At 44.6% G+C, this 26,114-nt stretch overlaps 1 protein-coding gene across 1 annotated transcript in view; it reads right to left on the minus strand.

Annotated features, from left to right (window-relative positions):
• MYOM3 (myomesin 3) overlaps positions 1-26,114 on the minus strand; it is a 174,170-nt gene that overhangs the window by 124,151 nt on the left and 23,905 nt on the right. Inside the window, exons 2-4 of the mRNA XM_083173602.1 lie at positions 18,056-18,136; positions 14,594-14,744; positions 13,947-14,104 (exon numbers count right to left, since the gene is read on the minus strand). Of these exons, the coding sequence (XP_083029728.1) occupies positions 13,947-14,104; positions 14,594-14,744; positions 18,056-18,136 (390 nt within the window). The remainder of the gene's footprint in view (positions 1-13,946; positions 14,105-14,593; positions 14,745-18,055; positions 18,137-26,114) is intronic.

Genomic DNA, 26,114 nt, shown 5'->3' on the forward strand with positions numbered 1-26,114 from the left:
TGTGGACTCATCAGCATCACATACATATATTATTTGCATATGCACACTATAAGGTAAAGGTAAAGTCCTTATCTGGGCTAGTATTGCAATTCACACATAAGGTACACAATAACAGTATGTATCAAAGGATTAGAGAAAAATATATACTCCGACTGCTGTTCAAGTAAAAGCATTCCAGGCTATCATCTCGTTAAGGCCACTAGGGGCCAATGCATTGAGCCTGAAAATCCATTGGGATTCTCGTTGTGATAATAATTTTTGCCTGTCACCCCCTCTAGGCAGAGGGGGTACTATTGGCAGAGTGTCTATAAGTACGTGCAGTGTGGTTGTCAGACCTCACACTTAGAAGATATAACCAAATGAAGGGTTTATTCAAGTGGCAGGCTTGTAGGTTACAACAGTACTTTAGTAGTTAACTTCAAGAGATGATACAAACTGGTACATTGGGAACGACAGTCTCTGGTTGTTACTTAGCTGTAGCGTCTTGGCGCGTGCAGGGTCAATGACAGTTTGCTGGTTTACGCTGCGGTATCTCTCCCAGTCTTGCTGCTGCCAATGATGACTGATCTCCCTGTGCTAAGGTCACGCTGGTAACGGGATTACAGCGGGGACTTGCTCCTATGCGCTCCGGTGCATGTGGAGCTACAAACAGCATGGACGGAGTCACATACGCTCTGAGGCACACACAACGCGGGGACTTCCTCACAGGAAAGGGAACGCTGCCAGCAGGGTCAGGGGTCTCTGCCCTGCTATTCGCTTAAGCGAGCTGTCACTCAGGGTGACGTCTAACTGCGTTAGCTGCAAGGGGACAAGGCAGACTGTGAGCCTTACACTAGACAGTGTATGGAGACAGGCGCTGAGCGCTATAATCTAACACTCCCCCTCGCTCAAGGCTGTCTTCGGCTACATAAAAGAACTTAACACAATGCTTTGTCCTTTTGTGATACCTGTAACCGAAAATATGGTTAGAGAGAAGAGACATTTGGAACATCAAAACTTCAAATCAACATTTTGAACTTAGACAAGTCCACAGTCCTTCACGAACTTAATAAGCAAGTTTGTCGACAGTCCTTTAGTAAGCATGTCAGCGACATTCTGTTCACTTGCAATGTATTCAACATCGATGGACTTGTTCTCTACTAGTTCTCTGATGAAGTGGTGTCTTATCGCGATGTGCTTCGACCTTCCATGGTGCTTGGTAGTACAGGAAAGATCTATTGCTCCCCTGTTGTCACATGCGATACTGATAGTCTCTTCTTCATAAAGTAGACCTAACTCACACAAAGTCTCTTTGATCCAGAGTGCTTCTTTTGATGTCTCTGTAAGAGCCATGTATTCGGCCTCAGTTGTTGAGAGAGCAACTGTTGGTTGTTTTCTACTCGCCCAACCAACTGCTGCTCCGGCCAGTGTGAACAGGTAACCGGTGTGGGAACGACGATCATCTTCATCTGCTCCCCAGTCGGCATCGCAGAAGACTTTCAAATTTGAATTGCTTGTCTTGGCGAATTTTAATTTCAAAGAACTTGTACCTTTTAGGTATCTCAGAATCCTTTTCACCGCAATCCAGTGTTGTCTTCCAGGATTTATTGCAAATTGGCTCACCCGACTGACTGCATGAGTGATGTCTGGACGGGTTCCAATACTTGCATACATAAGACTTCCAACCACGTTCTTGTAAGGAACATCTTGCATTTCCTCTGCTTCTTCTTGTGTGGTTGGTGACATACCTTTTGTAATCTTGATGCTTTTGTCAATTGGTGTATTCACTGACTTGGAGTCTGCCATCCCATACTTCAAGATTGTTGCCTCGATGTACATTTGTTGGTCGACTGTGACTGTTCCTTCTTTCAGGTTTTGAACAATTCTCATGCCCAACAGATGATTGGCTGGACCTAAGTCTTTCAACTTGAATCTCTGTTTCAGTTGATCTCTCACACTTGTAATGTGATCTTCGTGACCTGCTATAAGTATATCATCCACATAGACTGCTATGATGAACAACTTTTCTCCCAGAGTTTTGTGATAAAGGCAGTGGTCAGTCTCTGATCTAATAAAATTCATTTCAAGTAGTACTGTGTCCAATTTTATGTACCAGCAACGACCACTCTGCTTCAGGCCGTATATGGATTTCTTCAGAAGACACACCTTTTCTGTCTGAAGTTCATCCTCATCATAATGATCTGGTGATTCCATATAGATTTCTTCAAGTAGCTCTCCATTTAAGAATGCTGAGTCGAAATCTAGTTGGTATAGCAGTAAGTCTTGTAAGGTGGCGACTGCAATTACTAACCTGAGAGTGTTATACCTCGCAACAGGTGAGTATATCTCCCCATAGTCAATTCCGGATCTCTGTGTGTATCCCTTAGCAACAAGACGGGCTTTGTAACGGGCAACTTCTCCGTCTGAATTTAACTTCTTGCAGAAGACCCACTTGTTCTTGACTGTCTTGCGGTTGCTTGGCCTATCTACTATGGTCCAAGTATCGTTCTCTCTCAGTGCTGATAGCTCTGTGTCTATTGCAGATTTCCGTTTCGCCCAATCACTGCACGCTTTCGCTTCTTGAATACTCTGAGGTTCACTGAAAGCTATATTCGCATATTCTTCCTCATATCTCCTGGCTGGTATGCCCTTGTTTCTTCTTACAGAAGCTCTATTAGTTGGTTCGCTTCCTTCTTCAGTATTTTCTGTTGCAGGTATGCTCTCTATTTCACATACCTCTACTAGTGCTTGCTTTTCTCGCTCTTTTGCTTTTGTGGGTGATGCTGTCTCTTGAAATATCACATCTCTTGATTTTAGAAGACGTCTGTTCTCTGCATCCCAGAGCCTGTACCCTTTGCTCTCCTCACAATAGCCTAGCAATATGCACTGTCTTGATTTTGGGTCAAGTTTCTTCCTTTTCTCCTTTGGTATATGCGCATAAGCTCTGCTCCCAAAGACACGGAGGTGACTGATGTCTGGCTTCTTCCCAGACCAGGCCTCTAAGGGGGTTTTTCCCTTCACGGCCACTGTAGGTGTTCTGTTTTTCAGGTATACTGCAGTAGATACAGCTTCTGCCCAAAAACTCTTCTCCAGGCCAGCATCGTTCACCATCGCTCGTGCTCTTTCAACGATTGTTCGGTTCGCCCTTTCACTTACGCCATTCTGTTCAGGCGTATAGGCCATCGTCAGCTGATGCTTTATGCCATGTTTTCTGAGAAAGTCGGTTAGAACTTCATTTTCGTACTCTCCCCCATTGTCGGACCTCAGGACCTTTAGTTTTAGGCCCGTCTGAGTTTCCACTAGGTTCTTGTACTCCACAATTTTCTTGACCACCTCACTTTTCTTCCTTATGAAGTATACGTGTGTCATTCTTGTGGCGTCATCGATGAGAGTCATGAAGTATTTGTAACCACTGGTTGACTCCTCTTCCATTGGTCCGCACACATCTGTGTGCACCAGAGCTAATTGTGTTTCTGCTCTGCCTGCTGACTTGGGAAATGGGTTGCGGGTCTGCTTGCCTTTTATGCAACTCTCGCACACAGGTCTTCCGGTGTCCTTCACTGTGATTCCTGTTGCCATCCCATCAGCTAGTTTCTGGACATTATCATATCCTAAGTGTCCCAAACGTCTGTGCCAGAGTTCCATCGACTCATTTTCAGCAGAGGCTGCCAAAGCTACACATTTCTCTGTGTCTAGGACGTATAGTTGGTTGCATCGGGTTGCTGAAGCAATTACAGTCCCTCTTTCATTATGCACCATACACTTGCCCTTAGCAAACTGGACTCTGTAGCCTTTTGCCTCGAGTACGCTGATAGCGATGAGGTTACTTCCCAATTCTGGTACATACAGGACGTCTTGGATATCTGTGACTACTGTCTGTCCCTCAATTCTTAGTCTCACTGTGATTGTCCCAACATTTGAAGCAGTAAGGACCTTTTCACCAATCCCGGTAACTGTTGTGGGGTTACACTGTGTTAAAGAATTGAACCACTCCTTGTTGCAGCTGAAGTGTCTAGAGGCTCCCGAGTCCATGTACCAGAGATCCCTCCTTGGCTTGTCTGTTACATTCAGTGCTGACTCGTTCTTCTTATCATGCCGCTTGTGCATGCCACTAGTGTTCTTCAGCCTGCATTCTGAAGCCTTGTGCCCTACTTTGTGGCACACATAACATTTGAATGTGCATTTCTTGGGTTTCGCACCCTTTGCTACTAAGTCAGAACCCTCAGCTATGGCATCCTTGTGGATTCTCTCTTGGAACTGTAGTAGCTTGGCTCTCACAACTTCAGTTGTAAGCTTGGTTTCATTTGACTCCAGTGCGACAACCAGAAAGTCAAATTCTTCTGTCAAGTTCTGCAGCATTACCATCGCCACTTCTATGTAGTATAATTCTCTGAGCCTTTGAGCTTTGGAAAGTTCATGCTATGCCCTGTACTGTGCATTCTCGTTAACTCTTCCACAAATGGCAATTCAGAAATAATTCCTTTGTGTTCTTTTATGTACTGCGCTAGCACTTTGTCTTCAGGGGGTTAATCTTCGCGCACGTGACGTGCTGGGCCCATAACCTATTGGCAGAGTGTCTATAAGTACGTGCAGTGTGGTTGTCAGACCTCACACTTAGAAGATATAACCAAATGAAGGGTTTATTCAAGTGGCAGGCTTGTAGGTTACAACAGTACTTTAGTAGTTAACTTCAAGAGATGATACAAACTGGTACATTGGGAACGACAGTCTCTGGTTGTTACTTAGCTGTAGCGTCTTGGCGCGTGCAGGGTCAATGACAGTTTGCTGGTTTACGCTGCGGTATCTCTCCCAGTCTTGCTGCTGCCAATGATGACTGATCTCCCTGTGCTAAGGTCACGCTGGTAACGGGATTACAGCGGGGACTTGCTCCTATGCGCTCCGGTGCATGTGGAGCTACAAACAGCATGGACGGAGTCACATACGCTCTGAGGCACACACAACGCGGGGACTTCCTCACAGGAAAGGGAACGCTGCCAGCAGGGTCAGGGGTCTCTGCCCTGCTATTCGCTTAAGCGAGCTGTCACTCAGGGTGACGTCTAACTGCGTTAGCTGCAAGGGGACAAGGCAGACTGTGAGCCTTACACTAGACAGTGTATGGAGACAGGCGCTGAGCGCTATAATCTAACAGGTACATGGTCAATGATTTTACACTTCAGGTCTGATAGTTTGTGGCCACTGGATTTAAAATGTCTCGCCACAGGTTGGTTAATGTTCTTGCCTAATAGGCATGAAGAGATTGCTGAGCGATGTAGTGCCATGCGGGCTCTCAAATTGACGATGGTCTGTCCCACGTAGTATTTTCCACAGGGGCATACTATAATGTATATAATAAATGGAGTCTTGCAGTGCACTACATGTCTGATTTTGAATGTCTGGCCCGTCTGGGGATGTTGGAAGGTCGACCCTGCTTCCGTATGGCTACAAGTGGTACAGGACGGGCATCTATAGCAGCCCGGTTTCTTAGTCTGAAGATTGAATAGTGTAGGGGCTGGTTTTTGTGTTATATTGGTCTTAACCAGCATATCCCGCAAATTTCTGCCTCTCTTGTAGCTGGGCATAATAGATTTTTTCTTGAAGCCTGGTAGTTGTTTGTCGACTGTAACCAAAGGCCAGACTGCCTTTAGGGCTCTCGGTAATACTCTGGTGGCTGGTCCATATGTAGTCACGAATGGTATTTTGTCTGAAGTGACCTTGGATGTTTTACTTGTCAGCAGATCTGAGCGGGTCATTTGGAGCACTTGACTTTTCTGTTTCTTCAACTCGGCATATTTATACCCCCTGGCTGTGAACTTAGAGATCATATTGTCCAACTCTTGATTTAAACTGGTGTGGTCACTGTGGATGCGGGCTGCCCTTAGCATCTGCGATTTTGGCAGACTCCGTTTTAAAGCAGGAGGATGGTTACTGCTGTTGATCAAAAAGGTATTACGATCTGTGTCCTTGTGGTACACAGAAGTTACCAATTGATGGTTTATTTTTTCAATCGTGACATCCAGGTAGTTCACTTTCTGATTGTCCATAGTGAATGTAAATTTGATGGAATGATCGTATAAATTGATGTTGTTAATTATGTCCGTAAGTTCTTCATTGGTACCGGTCCATATCAATAGCAGATCATCAATGTACCGTGTGTACAAGATGATCCTCTGGCTGATAGCTGTATCTGTAAAGAAGAAATCACGTTCTTGCTCAAACATATAAACATTCGCCAATGAAGGAGAAACGTTCGATCCCATAGAGCAACCTGACAGTTGGAGATAATAAGCCCCGTTGTGGATAAAATAATTTCTTGTTAATGTCAATTTTAAAAGTTCCAGAAATAGGGGTATATCTAGTGCCGAAAAGTTGACTCTGTGCAAAAATGCTCTCATAGTAGAAAGTGCTTGTGCATGCGGTATGACCGTATAAAGATTTTTTACATCTAAAGTGCATAGTGTAATTTGCTGGGGTAGATCTTTCAATTCATCAATTTTTAGTAGTAGTTGGGTGGTGTCCTTGAGGAAGGTTTTTTGCGTCATTATGAATGGTTGTATCAGACAGTCCAGGAATTGAGATATGGGTTGAAAGAGAGAACCCCGGGCAGATATGATGGGTCTGCCCGGGGGTTGCACCGGGTCTTTATGAATTTTTGGAATGGTGTAGATGACCGGACTAATGGGATGATCCTGTGTCAGTGTTTTGAACACTTTCTTGCTGATGTGGCCCTGTTGTTGTGCTTGTATGAGCACTACATCAAGTTCTTTCTTGAAGGTATTAGTAGGATCTGACGGTAATTTCCTGTAAGTACCGGTATCTGCCAAAATTGAATCTAGATGTTTGATGTAAATTTCTGTATCTTGTAGCACTATTGCCCCACCCTTGTCGGCAGGGCGTATAGTGATATTAGAGTTTTGGGCCAAACTTTTTAAAGCTTGTGTTTCCTTTTTATTCATATTAGACCATTTCTTGGGTGCATTAGCATCAAATCTCTGGACGGACTCATCAATGATTTTAACAAACGTTTTGATAGACGCATTGGTCGACGGTGGGTCAAATGAAGAATGGGCATGTTTCCTAATAAACTCTTCATGGATGTCATTCTGTTTGTTGGTTGTATGTTGGAAAAATTCCTTAACTCTCAAGGAACGGCCCAATCGGTGAAGATCTACACTCCAGTCGAAGTTATTGTGTTTGTTTGACGGCACGAAAGATAGTCCTTTATTTAATACTGTTTGTTCCTCTGGTGTCAAGATGTGTGCTGAAAGATTAAAGATTAAGTTCTCTTTTTGTTGGTTATGGGAGGCTTTTTGGATCCTGCTCGATTGGCCGCCCCTTCGGGTGTATCGGGTACTCTGCCTCCGGTTCTGGCCCGGGTTTGTCTGCCTAAAGGGATCCTTGATGTTGAGGTCCCTTCGTCAGAGTCGTCCACAGCAAAATCACTATCGCTGGTGTAGCGGCTGTGATCTTTCTGTTGTCTGTCCCTCCAAGATGTTTTGGCCTTGTTTCTAGATCTACCACGATTAGGATCCAATCCACTCAACCATCTATAAACCCTCCCGTCTTCATAATCCGTCTGTACAACATCCCATTTCCTTTTTTTTGAATTTTTCTAAATCTGTTTTGTATTGCAAAAGCTGAGCCTCCAGTTTATCCCATAACGGACTTTGTTTTTTGTCCTGTAGTATAGTTTTGTTCTCTTCACGAGTGGATACAATTTTGGACTTTGTAGTGTGTAAAGTATGTCCTGATTCTTCAATCACCAGGACCATAAGGTCCTGGCTACATTTGTTTAATATAGATATCCACTTTAAGCAGAACTGGGGATTATTTCTCCCAATGGTAGGGATATTGCTGATTCTAAAACCCCTTGGGATTCTGTGGGCTCTGTAATAATCCGATAGTGTGGATCCGTGTAGTTGGAAATCTATTTCTTTCTTATGCAATTTGAACAACAGATTATAGATATCTTCCGGGGACTGGGATGCTTGTAACGGAGATGACTCTTCTTTAAATAAGACGGACTGAACATGCTCTTGTGTATACGAGAAGGTTTCATTTAAATGCTTTTGAATTTCCACAAAGGAGAGAGCTTCTTGGTGCAAATTATCCATTTTTTTATATTTTATATGCAACGTATCCCACAAGGGCAACGTGCTAAAGTGGGGGAGTGCTAAAGTGCAAGTGCGACAGGTAGTGCTGGGAAGTGCAGGCTCGTGCTTCACAGCTGCACACCGCAAGTAATTTTCAACAACAAATCTTGTAAATCTGCAAAAAATATCAATAGTTCTGGTGCCTTAACACGTGGGGGAGGCAACTCCAGGCAACTACCAGGCTTCAAGAAAAAATCTATTATGCCCAGCTACAAGAGAGGCAGAAATTTGCGGGATATGCTGGTTAAGACCAATATAACACAAAAACCAGCCCCTACACTATTCAATCTTCAGACTAAGAAACCGGGCTGCTATAGATGCCCGTCCTGTACCACTTGTAGCCATACGGAAGCAGGGTCGACCTTCCAACATCCCCAGACGGGCCAGACATTCAAAATCAGACATGTAGTGCACTGCAAGACTCCATTTATTATATACATTATAGTATGCCCCTGTGGAAAATACTACGTGGGACAGACCATCGTCAATTTGAGAGCCCGCATGGCACTACATCGCTCAGCAATCTCTTCATGCCTATTAGGCAAGAACATTAACCAACCTGTGGCGAGACATTTTAAATCCAGTGGCCACAAACTATCAGACCTGAAGTGTAAAATCATTGACCATGTACCCCCTCTGCCTAGAGGGGGTGACAGGCAAAAATTATTATCACAACGAGAATCCCAATGGATTTTCAGGCTCAATGCATTGGCCCCTAGTGGCCTTAACGAGATGATAGCCTGGAATGCTTTTACTTGAACAGCAGTCGGAGTATATATTTTTCTCTAATCCTTTGATACATACTGTTATTGTGTACCTTATGTGTGAATTGCAATACTAGCCCAGATAAGGACTTTACCTTTACCTTATAGTGTGCATATGCAAATAATATATGTATGTGATGCTGATGAGTCCACATAGTGCTTAGCCAGTAGATTGCATATTTGCAATCGTTTTAAATTGAAAAACATTTCATCTCTTTATACGTTTTTTTCCCCACATTTTATTAATTCATGTACCATATTCTTTTCACTCCAGTAGCCACACGTATTTTTTCAGCGTTATTTGATTTTGTTTATCACCTTCCAACAACCAATTTTCTCTTGTTGGTCTTCTTGCATTACAGCAGTGACGCGCACCCGGCAGACACGGATAAAGCGCTTCCTATGGTAACCTAGGCGACGGCCGCACGCTGGAGGTGGGCTGTACTACGGGACCCGGAAGCCACAGCCGCAGGACGCCGGTGCAGCGCGTCTCAGCTACACAGCGTTTAGCTACATATACAGGTAAGAGAGCTGTAAGCTCTGTCTCACTTTACACACCCGCACTATATGCACTTTGGCTGCATCCTGATGAAAAGGCGACAAGCCTTGAAACGTCGATGATGCCTGCATGATGTCTCCCTGTGAATAAATTTCCTCTTTTTGTTTAAATCCGTTGAGTGCCGCTCTTTGCTCCGTTTGTGCTTGTTTAAAGTACTCTGGATCTCTGGACTATATATATATATATATATATATATGCATTATATGGTACTTATGTAGTATCTGGGCTGCCGATTTTTTGATTGTATGCCTTAAGTTAAGGCATACAATCAGATGCGATGCGATGCGATATCGCATCGCATCGCATCGCATCGCATCCGATATCGGATGCGATGACCCGATTTTTCCATAGGAATCAATGTTAAAATGATTCCTATGGAAAAATGGGTCCTTTTCATACCCCTACTATCCAAGTGGGCATGGAGTTGGATATAAACCTGTGGCGAGCGTAGCGAGCCACCGAGCCCGAAGCGTGGCGAGCGAAGCGAGCCCCGCGAGGGGACGGTATTCGTCCCCTCGCGGGGCTCGCTTCGCTCGCCACGCTTCGGGCTCGGTGGCTCGCTACGCTCGCCACAGGTTTATATCCAACTCCATGCCCACTTGGATAGTAGGGGTATGAAAAGGACCCATTTTTCCCATTGAATTCCATGTTAAAATGGACTCAGTCCATTTTAACATTGATTCCTATGGAAAAATCGGGTCATCGCATCGCATCGCATCGCATCGAATCGCATGGTCGCATGCGATGCGATGCGATCTCCCGATCCGACCCGATTTAGAAATCGGCAGCCCAGATACTACATAAGTACCCATTATATATATATATATATGTATATATATATACTGTCAAGTACGGCGGCACCCGGAGGCTTAATAAGAGAGACAACAACTGCAGAGTAGCGTGATCGAACGTTTTCGATGTTTAATACATCGTCATCCTGATGACGATGTATTAAACATCGAAAACGTTCGATCACGCTACTCTGCAGTTGTTGTCTCTCTTATTAAGCCTCCGGGTGCCGCCGTACTTGACAGTATTACCAGTGAGGATTTCCCTCTCAGGAGGGCACCGGAGCCAGCTATACAAGATAGTGGAAGTGCTGCTCTCAAAAACTCTGTATATATCGGGATGCGGTCATCTATTAGAATGAATTTAGGTCTACAGTCATTAGGTCGACCCCACTAGGTCGACTGGCAGGAAGGTCGACCTGACTTAAGGTCGACATGGGCCAAGGTCGACATGACTTAAGGTCGAATTTGCATAAATGTCGACATGAGGAAGGTCTACTGGTCATAAGGTCGACATGGGTTTTTCACAGTTTTTTGAGCCGACATGTGCCGACAGGCGGTATTTCATGCCCTACCATCCACTAGGGCGTGGTGGGAGAATAAAATAGTGTGCCCGAAGCATTGCGAGCGAAGCGAGCGCTGCGAGGGTCCGATTCTCATTGCCAACTGTGTCCATGTCGACTGTGTCGACATTCGGATAAAAAACAGTGAAAAACCCATGTCGACCAGTCGACCTTTCTTATGTCGACCTTTATGCAAATTCGACCTTAAGTCATGTCGACCTTGGCCCATGTCGACCATAAGTCAGGTCGACCTTCCTGCCAGTCGACCTAGTGGGGTCGACCTAATGACTGTAGACCTAAGTTCATTCTGACAGATGTCCCGATTCCGTATATATATATATACATATATATTACATGAGTTCATATAATTGAACATTTTAAAATGAGCAGAACTGTTGGGAAACTAATAGGGTACATATAACAGCAGGGTGCTGAACCAGTTAGAGCAAAATATGAAATGAGGAAGTAATAAAAGTCGTCACAGTGAGGAAATGGTGATGATAGATGCATTTAAGGGAAGAGATTGTGTAAGATCCACTATAACATTCCGATGTAATGCTGAGCAACTGCTACAATTTCAGATATGAAAAAACTGCTTTGACATGCCATGTTGCAATAAATTTACCAGCTGCTTATTAGTATCAACAGACCTGTAGTTGCCCCCCTCCATGACCGTGCAAGTGTGACAAGTAGGATTAAAAAAGAAAGGGGGTCAAATAAATTATATGGAGGTAAAATCAACCTATTTATTTATAACATACTCCTATAGCCCACGGTGCTTATAACGCTGAACAATCACGATAATAGATCAACCCTGGGCAGAGCCGGATTAAGAATCCATGGACCACTAGCAAGATAGCAGCAGTATATACATAGACAGACAGACAGACACACTGCAGAATTTGTATACATTTTAGTGCCCCTCTACTACGTATGTGTATATATTGGAGCTATGGCTGGGGTAACGTTGGATCTAAATAGATATATATGCAGGGGGCGGATTGACACTCACCCCAAATATGGCCCTTATTCTGGTTCACTCGCAAAGGCAAATTACTTCAAATGTAACATGTGCAGAGAGAGTTAGATTTGGGTGGGGTTTTACTTCAAAGTGAGATCAATATTGCAGTGTAAAAATAAAGCAGTCAGTATTTTCCCTGCACAGAAACAAAAGAATTCACCCAAATCTAATTCTCTCTGCACATTTTACATCTGTCCCACCTGCAGTGCACATGGTTTTGTCCATTTGTGAAAGATTTTGCCTTTGTGAGTGAACAGCGCCGGTAACCGTCAGATACCCTGTGCTGGCGGACGCCAGCGGAGAGACGCTCCATCTGCCTGAGACACAGGGAGGAGGCAGCATTTGGAGCTGACGATGCCTCCAAGTGCTGCCGCCTCCATAGTGTGAACAGGACCCCCAGGTCACAATACACACAGGGGCAGGGCGGAGCAGCGGCAAGTCACCGGGGGCGAGGTAGGAGGCAGCATTTGGAGCTGACGGTGCCTCCAAGTGCTGCCGCCTCCATATTGTGAACAGGACCGGGACCCCCAGGTCACAATATGGAGGAGGCAGTGTTTGGAGGCATTGTCAGCTCGGGTTACCCGTTCACACTGCAACTTCCTTCAGAACCGTGTTCAACCCTGGTCGCGACCAGGTTTCAAATGCTGGGTTGCTCATCCCTGGAAATGGTGCTGTGGTGCTTTCAGACCGCAGATCAACCTTGGTTAACACAGCAATAATCCAGGTAGATTTGGCAGTCTAAAAGGGTTATGAGATACATATCTCAAGTGATAAAGTGGAATGTGAAGTTTTTAAAGAAGGATTCTGATAGCCTAACCTGCAACTGAGTTGTGAGCATGGGAGCACGCTTTGAAAAGGATCCAATATAAGATTTTGTGCTATGTACTATAATTAAACCTTTATAATGCAAATTTACATAATTTAGGAACTACATAAATGTAATTTCATAAAACCAAAATAGAATACAAAAAAATAACTAAATAAATAAGAAAATGTACTTCTTCTGCTGTGGCCATATTGTCTACAAACTTCCCTGAAGTCATATCTGTTTGTATATTTAATGAACTGAAATCTCTGGGACATTTGCCAAACGACGTGGTTGGTATGTGTGAGTATGACAGTCACACAGGCTGACCTTATCATGGAGGAGCAGTTTACAGTTTGGCCAAAATGCCAGCTGTCAGAGCTTGCAATCATCTGCTACATGGATTATGCTACTGGCAATGAGGAAGACACATTGTAATAATATCAGGCCAGCGTATTGATAACAATGGATGCCATGGATGCTTTTTGTTGTACTGTACCAAGTAATTTCTCTGCAAATTATTATTTTTTTTTTTTCTTCAAAATAAGGTGCATCATGGTAATAGGTGGAGAGGTACTTTTATGTGACAAGGGGGGGAGGGGGGGGGGATTTACCAAGATGGGAGTTCTATTTCACATAGGATGTTGCTAGGGGCAACCAATCAGAATCTACTCATTTATTTAGCACCTTCTAGAAGATAACAGATAGTGGGTGGGATGTATTAAGCAAAAAATGCGGTAAACACCCTGTCTTACCGCATTTTCCTATGTATTAAAAACTCAGCCGCACCGATACCGCATAGTAGGGTATCGCCACCCCCCGGCTTGCCGACCCCCCGGCTCGCCGCCTGGAGGAGGCGCCGGGGACAGCCTGCTTATCTGTCCCCGGCGTGAGGGAAGCAGTAGGCGGCTGGGAGGTGACTGAAACCCCCCCCGCACACCAAAGTACAGGTATTGCAGGAACCTCCGTCACCGCACTCCGATGCCAGCCGCATATGCTAGTACATATGCACTGTTATTGCAGAGGACGGGCGGCGATGTATATTAATACATCCCGCCCAGTATCTGATTGGTTGCTCATGGCAACATCCCATCTGAAACAGAACTCAGTAAATTTCTCCCAAGATGTCATATTTTCAAATATACTCAGTCATTAATTGCATCACTTAAAACACAGTACATACAGCAAAGTTTTACTAGTTGGCACTTGGAAATGGCAGTACAATATATGAGGACAGAAGTCAATAAATTAATGACTACAGGTTTTTGTTCACAAGTTATTAATGCACTTTTAAAGATAAATATGACACTGTCTTACCACTGTATTGCCGGTTTAGGTGTTCCCATCACAGTACAGGCCAGAGTGACAGACATCCTCTCCCAAACACAGTGTGCTCTGAGTGGTATCCAAAACATAGGTGCACGTCTCGCACATAGCTCTCTGAACTCTTTGTTCAGTCTGGATTTCTCTTCAGCCTACACATAATAAACAACCACATTGTAAATATCGTGTCATGCAGTGGGTGGTGGGCCTAGATGCACAAAGATCAATAACAATGCCACCCGAACCCAAGTTCACTATATGCCACTCGGCAGTAGGTGACAGGGAGAGGCAGGGGGAGGCAGAGTATGACAGCGAAAAACAGTGGGTGACAGAAAGAGGGTATCAGGGGGCAGCAGTTGTCCCTTAGTCCTCAGTGGCCCCAGTGCACTGCACCTGATGCACCAATGGAATGATAGTTCTGCCTCTGAAGTAAATTTATCCAAAGGGTGTCAGTTTACACCATGTGAACACAATGATGTACTGCAATTGGGACAAACATTGACCGACTTACAATTGGGAATAATAGAGCAGAAAAGATGCAATGGAACATCATGTCAAAAAAATATACTAAGGATCAGTATGCCCTAGCTCATACTGTGATACATTCGGTTGGATATTGAGAATTCACTGAGATTACTTACTTTCCTATACAAAGCTTTCCGATCTACTCTCACGCGTGATGTTCTGCAGGCCTGAATCACTTTGATTTCCAGCTTTTCCAAGCTGTTTGAGAACCCAGCTTTCTTTTGCCCTCTGGTCTCTGGATACAAATCTCGGATGTCCGACTTTATTCTGTAAAGGTTTTAAGATCAGTTATTATTGATCAAGTTTTACATACCATTTCAACGTCACAAATGGATTAAAATATTTTTTTAGAAAATAAATATGTAATAAAGATACCTGCTTAGGCAAAGCCTATGACATGTTACACATTGTACACATTGTTGCCTAAGAAATGTACTTAAATTTAAATAAATATTATTAAAGAAATGAAAGGATAATTATACCCCCAGGAGTTACAACCCTTCTTCTCTGTTCCAGCTCACACCCATATTCTGCTTCTTACCTTATGGGCACTGATGTCATATTTTGAGAGAAAAAAAATTGATTCCATGCCTGATGGATTGCTCTCACTAGAGGAGTGTCAGAAAGGTAGTGCGAGTGAGAGGTTGTGCTTATATAGCAATGGTCCAGGTAAAGGCTTAGCCGGCTGTACTGTAAGAAACTCTGGGAAACAACAAATCCTAATTGGTACCGCCGTACCGGAGACCATTGTGAAAACTCAAGCTTGTTATAGTCCTGTCACTTTATGCATCCCATTCAGTTATGATTTATACTTTGATTCTGTGCAGCCTGTGTCTTTATTTAATCAGTTTTTGTCTCCAATCTAATCTATATCCTCCTACAATTCCAGTGGGAACTATCATCTTTCTCAATGCTGTTGATAGAAGCAGGATTTCGGAGGGTGTAATTCACTATCAGACCATATCAAAGCAACTTACAGGGGAGACACTCCTAATGCTGGGTACACACCAGGACGACAAGGGTCCGATTACATCAATCTAGATCCAATTCCGACCGATTGGATGTAGATTGTGTAGTGATTGGGCCCTTTTCTGTCCAGTTCTGATCCGATTCCGAACGGATGCGCGGCCCCGCGATTCGGAGGGTCATTATTCAGATCCTACCTGCACACAGATAGGATCTGGAAACGACCATACACCCGGGTCGCTCATGGTGCACATCGTGAGCGGGGCGTGCGATCCGCGCAATCGTGAGTGGGTCGGACGAGACACGATGTGCATCATGAGCGGGCCGTCCTGGTGTGTACCCCGCATTAGTCATATGTCTAACCTCAAATCCAATCATCCATAGCTTACTATGGATACAATTACACTCTCCTCATTAGCTCTTCTCCCCAGGGCCTATCTTGTCCCAAGTGTATGGGTTTCTGTCTAACTGCAATAATTCCTTTTCAAATCCTGTCGACAGTCACCACTGGTACTACCCACTCAGTTCCACTACAATATCTGGGGTTCCAAGATCGTTGCAGCAAGCAGACGTTCAACCAGTACATAGGGTTTTGGATTGTCACATTGGTTTGATTACTAGTAAAGCCCCCCTCCTCTCTCTTTACCCAAGGCTCTTGCAATGTCTTATTAATGGGGCTTCATGGGGAAAATGCTGGATTCTCATGGGGGTTTCTGTACATATATGTATGTACGTAGGTTGTGTACATATATGTACTTTGTGTGTGTGTTTCTGCATGTACACACCGACACACACATAGCTTACATACAGACAGACAGACACACACACACATCATACATTCACACAGCATGTACAGATACACACATAGCATAGATACAGCATGTACATACACACACACACACACACAGCATACATAGACACAGACAGACACATAACATACATAAACATAGCATAGATACACACAGACACACATATAGCATACAAAGACACAGACACACACATAGGATACATACACACAGATACATACATTACATAAATAGCATAAATACAAAAACACACAGCATATACACTCAAACACACACAACATACACCCCCCCCCCCCTTCGCTTCCGCAAACATCAGAAGAATGTCATCAGACGAGTGTACCTGCTTAACTATAGAGGACAGCCCTGCCTCTCTGGCCAGCTCTTTCCCACAGCTGCATGTAGCACTGCCTGGGAAGAGCTGCCTCTGCAGCTACAGTAGCTCCCTCTACCTGCAGCCATTCCCGTGGCAGCCTGTCTCCCTGTTGTAGAAGGCAGCTACCCAAGGCTTTTTAAAATGAAAACTGAGCCAATGAACTGGCAGACAGGGAAGTTTCTAGGTACACTGGAATCCCCCTTGTGTGTGCATACGGGCTTCACCCAGGGGCTGGATGACAATATTTACCTGGGAGGCAAATGCAATCAAGTGGCCCCAGTTTTTCTACCAGCCCACTTTGTATATCTCCCTGTAGTTTAAGTGAGTTTTACCTGCCTATTTCCCTGATTGCCCACTCTATAGTTGTCTTTCAGGATGGTCGGGATCCCAACAGTCAGAATGCCAACAAGGGCACCGCAATATTCAGAATCCTGATGTATCCCTCCCATGCCTAACCCTAAACCCAGTACCTACCATTGAGATCCTGACCAGCGTGATGCTGCTGTTGGCATTATCGGGACGATGTAGCAAGCTTCAAAAAGTGATAACATGAAGAGTAATAAACAGCCAGCCAATCAGTGATAAACTGTCATGTTACAGGTTGGGTTTGAAAATGACAGGTAGGAGCTGATTGGCTGGTTATTTATCACTCTCCACTTTATCACTTTTTGAAGCTTGATACAGCTGGCTCGACTGCTGTGATCCCAATGACATCCCTTGTCTTTCATTACACCTGTCAGGTTCACACTGCCACCTAACAGCCTTCACTATCCCTGTCAGTGCACTCACTCACCCCCCTGGCAACACAATAATTTCAGTGACCCCATTACAGCTCATACACTACCCCCCCCCCCCCACCCACACACACACACACAGACATTCTATTGTCTGTAGCTTGACTTTTTTATATTTTTTACCTACAGAAATGCACATGGCCTTCATATCTCTTGAATGCTTCTGTCCTATCCTATTTATAACACTGGATCCCATTGTTATTTTTATCACCAGTTCTTGAAAATACTGTGCGTATGGAAACTCTATTAATTAACAATAGTGTAAAATTGCTAGGATACACCCTATTTACACTGCACACAGGAGTCCAGCCCGGGACACTTGACATGTGGTTGAAGCCGTGTCACAGCAGCTTGAACCCCATTTATAATGCAGACTGGACCCAGATCATTCTCCTCTTCCAGCGTTTGGAGGTCAAATCTTCTCCAAGATCTAGAGACATCTTCATGTACAGTGTAATGACATATTCCCTAATAGTATGTTTTTACACAAACAATCATGATCTGACTAAATTATCAGAAAAAAATGAGATGCCAATATATTTCAGCTGAATTACATGATCATGATAAAACTTTTCATGAACATCTAGAACAGATCACTGTTATATTCTGGTGAAAAACAGACTAAGTAGTGTTACTTACAATGGGGATCTCAATGCTTGTTCAGCTCTGAATATGGAAAGGTCTATGGACGAAACCGGTATATCAGCAAGTTCTTCTTCACTGAGACGTACAAAAAGATAAAGTGCATGAGTTGATTATTTTATTATAATATTGTACATTGAATAAACTAAGAAACAATAACAATAACTTTTACAGATTTTATATCTGTTTCTGGGTAATAACTTCTGGTGGGGGCTTGTGGAGCTCCCAGCTCTCATCTTCCAGAGCCCCCATCACCACCCCCCCTGGAGACACGGAGAAGGGACATCAGAGAGAATGTCAGGAGGTGAGGACAGAGGAGGCCCACAACCCCCTGCGCCGGATGCGGTGCGCCCCCCCAGAGGCAGCGGGGGAAGCCTCCGGGTACAACCATGAGCCCCAGGAGAGAAGGTATGGCTCCTGCATCGGGCCAGCAAAGGTGGACCTCAGCCCAGGGAGGACCCAAGCTCCATCTCCTGGCCCCTGGCCTCGCTCCAGCCAGGGCCCTGACACACTGCCTTGAGTAGCATTATCAAGATGGCGTCACAAATGGCTGCCTAGGAACTGTGCCACCTAGCCATATATAACCATATGTCTCCCCTGTCTCATACATTGCAAAGAAATCTATAACTGTACTGTCTCCGCTTACTTGTAACCTACCTGGCTGCTGCAATGACCAGTGGTGCCGCTGAAGGCTGCCTAGGTGTTGTGCAGCTCAGAGTTGTGCAGCTCAGAGAATATATGTTCCATCTATCTATATTTCCCAGGGTATTATTATTATTATTGGAGAATGTGAGGTAGGGCTCAGGAGGGATACGCGGAAGGTGCAGCTGGGGGAGAAATGGATGCCACCTGTATGTGTGTTATGAATATCTGTACTGCCACTGTTTAACTGTACCTAACTGGCTGCTAGACAGCAATCCAAATTAGGGGGCAGATGTATCATAGCAGCGCTTATCGCGCCGCTATGATACTTCCTGCTTCGCCTCAATAGCGAGGCGAAGCAGGAAGGGACATCGACAAGATGTATTAACATCTTGTCTGCCGAAGCGGGGGAGCGTTAACTCCCCCCTTCGGCGATGTCCCTTTCTGGAGATAGCGCATCAGTTAATACTGATGCGCTATCTCCTGTCCCCCGGCCGTCCGCACTGGGCATGCGTGGGATCTCGCTGTTCACGCGAGATCCCCAGCGCAGCCCACCGCTGACAGCGCTGTCCCTGCTGTTTAGATAGGGACAGCGCTGTCCCTGCTGTTTAGATAGGGCTTCGCCAGCCTGATGCTGGCGAAGCCAAAGCCGGCTTCGTGCGGAACGGTCAGCGATGCTGACCGTTCATACATTCGGCCTGCTATCATTTTGATAGCAGCGCCGATATGGACAGGGGCGCATAGCGCCCCTGTCCATTACCGCACGCTGGCTGCTTCATACATGGGGGAGAAGCGGTATCAGCGCACATAACGTGCGCTAATACCCCTTCTCCCCCATATCGACGTATCATACATCTGCCCCATAATTCCTAGTATACAGTATGCAAGTATACCTGCCCAATAAAGAGGATTCTGATTTTGATTCAGATACTGTAACTTATTTTAGCCATTGCATTTACTTAAATCTGGTTGTTTGAAGAGATGTGTGGTTACATTTACTAAAAATTCAAACCCACTTAAATTTTGCGGTTTCACAGATTCCCGCAAATTGGAATTTACATATTGTGGGCCAGATTCTCTATGCTTCAAAAGTGATAAAATGGAGAGTGATAAACAGCCAGCCAATCAGCTCCTACCTGCCATGTCACAGACTGTGTTTGAAAAATTTCAGGCAGGAGCTGATTGGCTGGTTGTTTATCACTCTCCACCTTATCACTTTTGAAGCTTAGTGCATCTAGCCCAATGTCCGGGAAGCACTGAGTGGCAGGTGCAGTGTGGCTAGCGGCAGCAGAATTTTTTAGAATTTAATTAACAGGTAGGCCACTCTCAGCCAAACAAAGGCTTTTGAATTTTTGGTACTTGTTTCCTAGCACGGCGCCCACTAAGCTAATTGCTTAGTGGGCTATTCTGCGTAGTGAAATCGCATCGCATGCAATTTGTCTGTGCAGTGCAATGCGATGCAAATTTTCATTGTATAATTTTTCGAAGCTTAGAGAATCTGGCCCTAAAACTGAATTTTGGTTTTTGTACTGCAAAATTTATATGATTTTAGCTAATTTTATTTATTTTCAAGAAATCTAAAAGACAAGTTTCACCTGAGGGTAGATTTTCAAAACAAAAACACAATGATGAAATTTTAACCAAAACCAGAACACAGATGTAAAAAAAAAAAACATCTCTAGTTTTTTTTTACATCTGCTCAAGGTTGCACTTATCATGAGGTCAAGTTAAATGATGACTTTATTGTGGTAGAAAAACCTTAGACCAGTGGTTCCCAAACTGTGCACCGCGGTTCCCCGGGGTGCCGCAGAACTATGACAGGGGTGCCGCGGCGCCAGTGTCACTAGAGGCAGCCACATGTGTAATTACGGGTGTGAGAGCCGAGCGGGGGGAAGGAGTGAGTACCGAGCGGGTGCCCTGTGTGAGCGCCGGGCAGGTGCAGGAGTGATCACTGGGAGGGGGCCGGGGTGCGACTGTGTGGTAGATGAGTCAGATTCAGCCGGTGGCAGGGAGGTATGAGCAGGTGGCTATGGCACTTACCTGTGGCTGTGGGAGAAAGGAACAGCAGGCAAGTGTGGAACAGCTGTCATTTTTTTAAAGTTTTAAAACGCCCATTTATTGTGATCCCCGCAGCGGCCTGCCCAACCGGGTGTAGTCTCCCTCAAGATTAGCTCCTGCACACATGTGCAGGAGCTTAATAACAGTGGGACGGGACATCAATCGAGTACAGACTGCATGGACATGGGCAGACTGTACTTACTGCTCCGGCGAGATGCATCTGCAGGACGATTCTGTGGCTGTGCTGCTGCATGCTGAAGGCTGGTGAGTCGTTTCCAAGGCATGGCAACCAACCACAAAGCCACTCTGGGTTAGGGGGCAGTTGAGGGCTATAGTAGGTAAAGCGGAGTGTAGGAGGGTTAGCATAAGGGCTCACCTGCAGTCTGTTGGCTCATATTGAGCTCTGGTGTGCTCCTCGAGGATCAGTGGGGACACTGGGGAGGAGGTAGTTAATAAAGAAAGTGCTATGACATTCGCACTGAGTGCTGGGCTGTGTGCCAGGACCACAGCAGGGGAGTGATGTCCCTGCTGTCCCTGTCAGAGTCCCTGTCCCTATTGTCCATCTGTGTCCCGGCTGTAACTCTCTGTACCTGCTGTCCCTGTCCATCTCGGTGTCCCTCTCTGTCACTTCCATCTCTCTCGTGTCCCTGCAGTCCCTCTCCTGTCCCTGTTGTCACTCTTCCTGTCCCTGCTGTCACTCTCTCTGATCCGAGCACAGCCTCCTCCGCACCACCGCTGACCACAGCCTCCTCCGCAACATTGCTGCCGAACAGCCTCCTCCTCCGCACTGTCGCTGCTGAACCCAGCCTCATCCTCTGCAAGGTGTTATACATGTGGGGCATAACATGTAATGGGCATTACGGTGTGGTGTCATGTGTAATAGGTATTATGGTGTGTGACATCATGTGTAATGGGCATTACAGTGTGTGCCATAACATGACCACTCCCCTATTGTCATGTAGCTACTCCTCTAGCTTTACACCCTCTTGGCGCGATCAGTACCACCAAAAAAAAGTTCTGTTCATGAGTGTTGTCAATTGTTCTTTGAAAGAAAGCAAATTAAAGACATTTTTTTTCTTGGCTTTATGTTTATTATTTTTACAAACAAGTTAATAATAATTTTAGCATTGTTTTAACCCAACTACTTTAAAAAAGGGACAATTCGTTAATTATTTTGGCTTAAGGGTGCCTTGAAAAAGTCATGGACACCCAAAGGGTGCCTTGGACTGAAAAAGTTTGGGAACCACTGCCTTAGACAATATAGGAAAATATAAAGTGTAGCAAATACATATATTGTAGAAATATCAGTCATATAATACAGATACAAGCATAATATGTACATTATAGACCAAAAAGGTATACACTTTGGACATAAGGTAGAGAGGGCCCAGCTCTTGTGAATTTTCTATATGCTGTCAGAATCTGACTATACTTTATGTTGTACTCTCGGATCAAAAAACTGTTCTAGGAAGCTTATGGGGGTAGTCAATCCGGCATTCTGACTGTCAGAACGTCCCGGCAGTCAGAATCCTAAAGTCATTTTCATTTCTTCCAACTGTAACTCAACAACTGGAATTCAGTGTTCTGGTTATCAAGAGGTGAAAAGTCTGTAGATCGGGGAAAATGTGTCTGTTTTGTCGAAAAATGCTTGCGGATTTGACAATCTGCGGCTGTTTATGACAATACAGACTCACCTCCATAGAGAAGGGGGTCTGTAGCTGGCGAGTCCCAGCTGGGATTGAATACTGAACTGTCAATATTTCCAGTGCCGGAAATAGCAGCAGAGTTTGAATATCCCCTTTAGTATGAGATTTATTTTTTAAAGGACTAAAAGACGAATTGCTTGCAAAAGAAAGTGGCTGTGCTGGCTATATGGTTTGCTCACTCAGCAGAGTTGTAATTTCCTATTATTCACCTTCAATATTTAATTCTTAGCATCTCTTTTGCTTAACCACAAGGGAGGTGCACAATAATCTGTAGATTTGCCAAGGCTATCCAATTAGCCCCCTATGTAAGCACTTATCGGGCATTATTCATAAAAAGGACATTCATAAAAATAATGTATATGGAAGTACAGTTACTAAGGAGAAAGTCCTAACAGAACTCTCAAGACTGAAAGTGGATAAATCAATGGGGCCAGACGGAATACATACAAGGATACTAAATAAACTAAAAGATGTTCTGATGGTGCTATTAACAGATTTATTCAACCAGTCACTAGACACAGTTCCAGAGGACTGGAAACGAGCAAATGTAGTTCCACTGCACAAAAGTGGAAGCAAAGAAGAAGCAAGTAACTACAGACCAGTGAGCCTTACATCAGTAGTAGGGAAATTAATGGAAACACTATTAAAATAAAGAATAGTGGAATATCTTAAATTAACAAGGATCCAAAACAGCATGGTTTTACTACAGGGAGATCATGCCAAACAAATCTTATTGACTTTTTTGTCTCCGTGACCAAAATAATAGATTAAGGGGGGGCTGTAGATGTGGCATATCTAGACTGTAGTAAGGTATTTGACACTGTCCCACATCGCAGACTGCTAAATAAACTTGAAAGTGTGGGATTGGATTATAAAACAATTAAATGGATAAGAACCTGGTTGCAGGAAAGGAAACAGACAGTTGTAGTAAATGGAGTGCATTCTATGGAGGGACATGTTACCAGTGGAGTACCCCAGGGATCTGTACTTGGACCAGTGATCTTTAATATCTTTGTTAGTGACATTGCAAATGGTATTGAAGGTAAAGTATGCCTATTTGCAGATGACACAAAGATATGCAACAGAGTAAACACACCAGGAGTGGTAAATGAAATGACTGGTAAACTTGAGAATTGGTCAAGAGCATGGCAACTACAGTTTAATGCTAAAAAATGCAAAATTATGCACTTGGGACTCAAAAACCCAAAAGCTCAATATAGAATCAAGGGTGCTATGATGGAAACTGCTGAGGAGGAAAGGGATTCATCGTGGGGTGGCGTTCACAATGGGGGGGCATTTGACATACAAATTACCCATCAGGGTGGGTATACAATCAAAAAATTGGGCATGGGGGGCCATTTAACATTGGTTCCTATGTAAAATCGGGTCCATCGCATTTGGTCGCATTGTATGCCATTATAATGGCATACAATGGACCCGATTTTACATAGGAATTTAACATTACATACAGTACAATGCTTACAATGTAAAATCGGGTTGGTCGCGTCGGTCGCATCGTATGCCATTATAATGGCATGCGATGGACCCGATTTTACATTTGTCGGGAAACCTAAAAAAAAGCCCGAAATCGGGTCGGTCGGGTCCCATCGCATACCTTAAGTTAAGGTATGCGATGGGACCCGATGGGCGCCGTGCTAAGAAACAAGTACCGTATTTTTTTATATTTCGCTTTTTTATCAATCATACCAATAAAGGTTATATATTAGGATTCACAATCTTTTTGTGGTGCATCACACCGTGACAAGCTTTCCTCTTTCTTAATGATTTTTTGGCCAATTTTTTGTCCAGTGGTAGCACACACCGGCAATCTCTAATAGGTGAACAGATCAATAGAAGAGATAATTAGGGGGCCTTCAAATGCACTAATAAAAGTATGTGTATGATATAACTAATTGTTCTTGTGCGACAGACTATCCAACCCGAATTCTCATTACACAGACAACACTCTCTCACAACAACAAAAAATAGGTGTCATCTTATTTTTAAATGGTAGCAAAAATAGAAGCTGTTATTTTAAGAACCAATAAACCTGTTTTTAATGAGGACAGTCTTCCCATGCCAGAGAGGATTAGTGCCTATGTAATACTATCATGGTATGCAAACATGTTTAAATATTTGTCATTTGATCTGCATTCACAAACAGTACATGGGGAGATGAAATGGGTAACATAAGAAAATTATACTTAAAGCTAAATTTTTTGATCTCACAGCTGCTTGGAAACTCAAACAATAATGAAAAAACAGGTGTAAAGCTCCATACACACTGAGCGATTATTGCCCTTCTCATCGATTTTTCCAGGGGTGGACGACTTTCCATAGCAGGACGCTATGGAAAGCCATCCGCCCCGTCGCTCCTCTGCTGGTAATATCAGGAGAGGAACAACCGGGCCAGGGATGATGCGGGAGCACGTCAGGGTTGCCGACCCTCCCGCATTTAGCGGGAGTATCCCGCTTTTTGATCCTTTCTCCCGGTCTCCCGGGAATATATTGGATCCTCCCGCTTTAGCTTGCCTGTCAAAAAAAAAAAGTGACTGCGCATGCGCAAATCACAGAGTGCAGGGGCTGACAGTGACCTCGCGGCGTCCTATTAAATGCCGGCCAGGGTTCATCATAGCCCTGGCAGCAGAGCACAGCATGGGCCAGCCGCGGGAGCGGGAGCAGAGGGAGCGGCACGAGCAGCAGAGGGCAGCGCTGCAGACATGGTAAGCTAGCGGCTGGGTGCTTCCCTCCTGCTTTTCTCCCTCTGCTCCCCGCTGTTCTCTTAAATAAGGCTAATAGGGCTCAGGCTGTCTTCCCCTCCCAGGCTGTCCCCCCCCCCTTCCGCACTGCAGACCCCCACGCTCACGCTGCCGCTGCTTAATAAAAATCGCTCCCCTCCTCACTGCCTTATAAAATTTTAATGAGGGTGCAGGTCGCAGCAGGAGAGGAACAGTTTGTTTTATAAAGCTGCAGCATCATGGAGGGAGGGAAGGAAGGTTTTCCAATTTGATAAATGTAGCGCTAAAGTACACTGTGAAATGTACGTTGGATAGCCCCGCCCAGGCCACGCCCCATTTATATGCCATAAATGGGGCGGGCCATGGGCGGAGCTATCCAAATTACACTTGAGAGCTTCCACGCCCCCTATTTGCTATAACAAGCTGCTCTCTCTCCCGCAAAGCCCAGCTGAGAAGTCGGCAAGTATGGAGCACGTATCTGCGCTCACCACTCATCACTGCCCAATACCCACTGGCCAGCTTTTGAGCTGAAAGCACCTCAAAAGGCAAAACTGAGCTGCAGTCGCCCAGTGTGTACGGGCCTTTAGACTTACAGCATATTATAACCACAAAATGAAGTGTTGAGTAAGAAGGGCCTATTCATAATCCATTATTGCTTTATTACATATACATATATATCTCAGTTTCAGCATGTTTTTGTAAGGGCCCATTCATTTCTAGGGGCAGGATGGGGCAGAAAGTAAGGGGGACATTTACTAAGAGGGCAGTTCTATTTCACATGGGATGTTGCTATGAGCAACCAATCAGATACTAGAAATGTGCACCGGCCACTTTTCGGGTTTTGGGTTCTGATTACCTTGAGATTTTGGGTTCTAATGGGTTTTGGCAAAACACCTCCTAAGTGTTTTGTGT

This window comes from Crinia signifera, chromosome 2 (assembly GCF_055691185.1).
Source record: "Crinia signifera chromosome 2, ASM5569118v1, whole genome shotgun sequence".
Classification (NCBI taxonomy): Eukaryota; Metazoa; Chordata; class Amphibia; order Anura; family Myobatrachidae; genus Crinia; species Crinia signifera.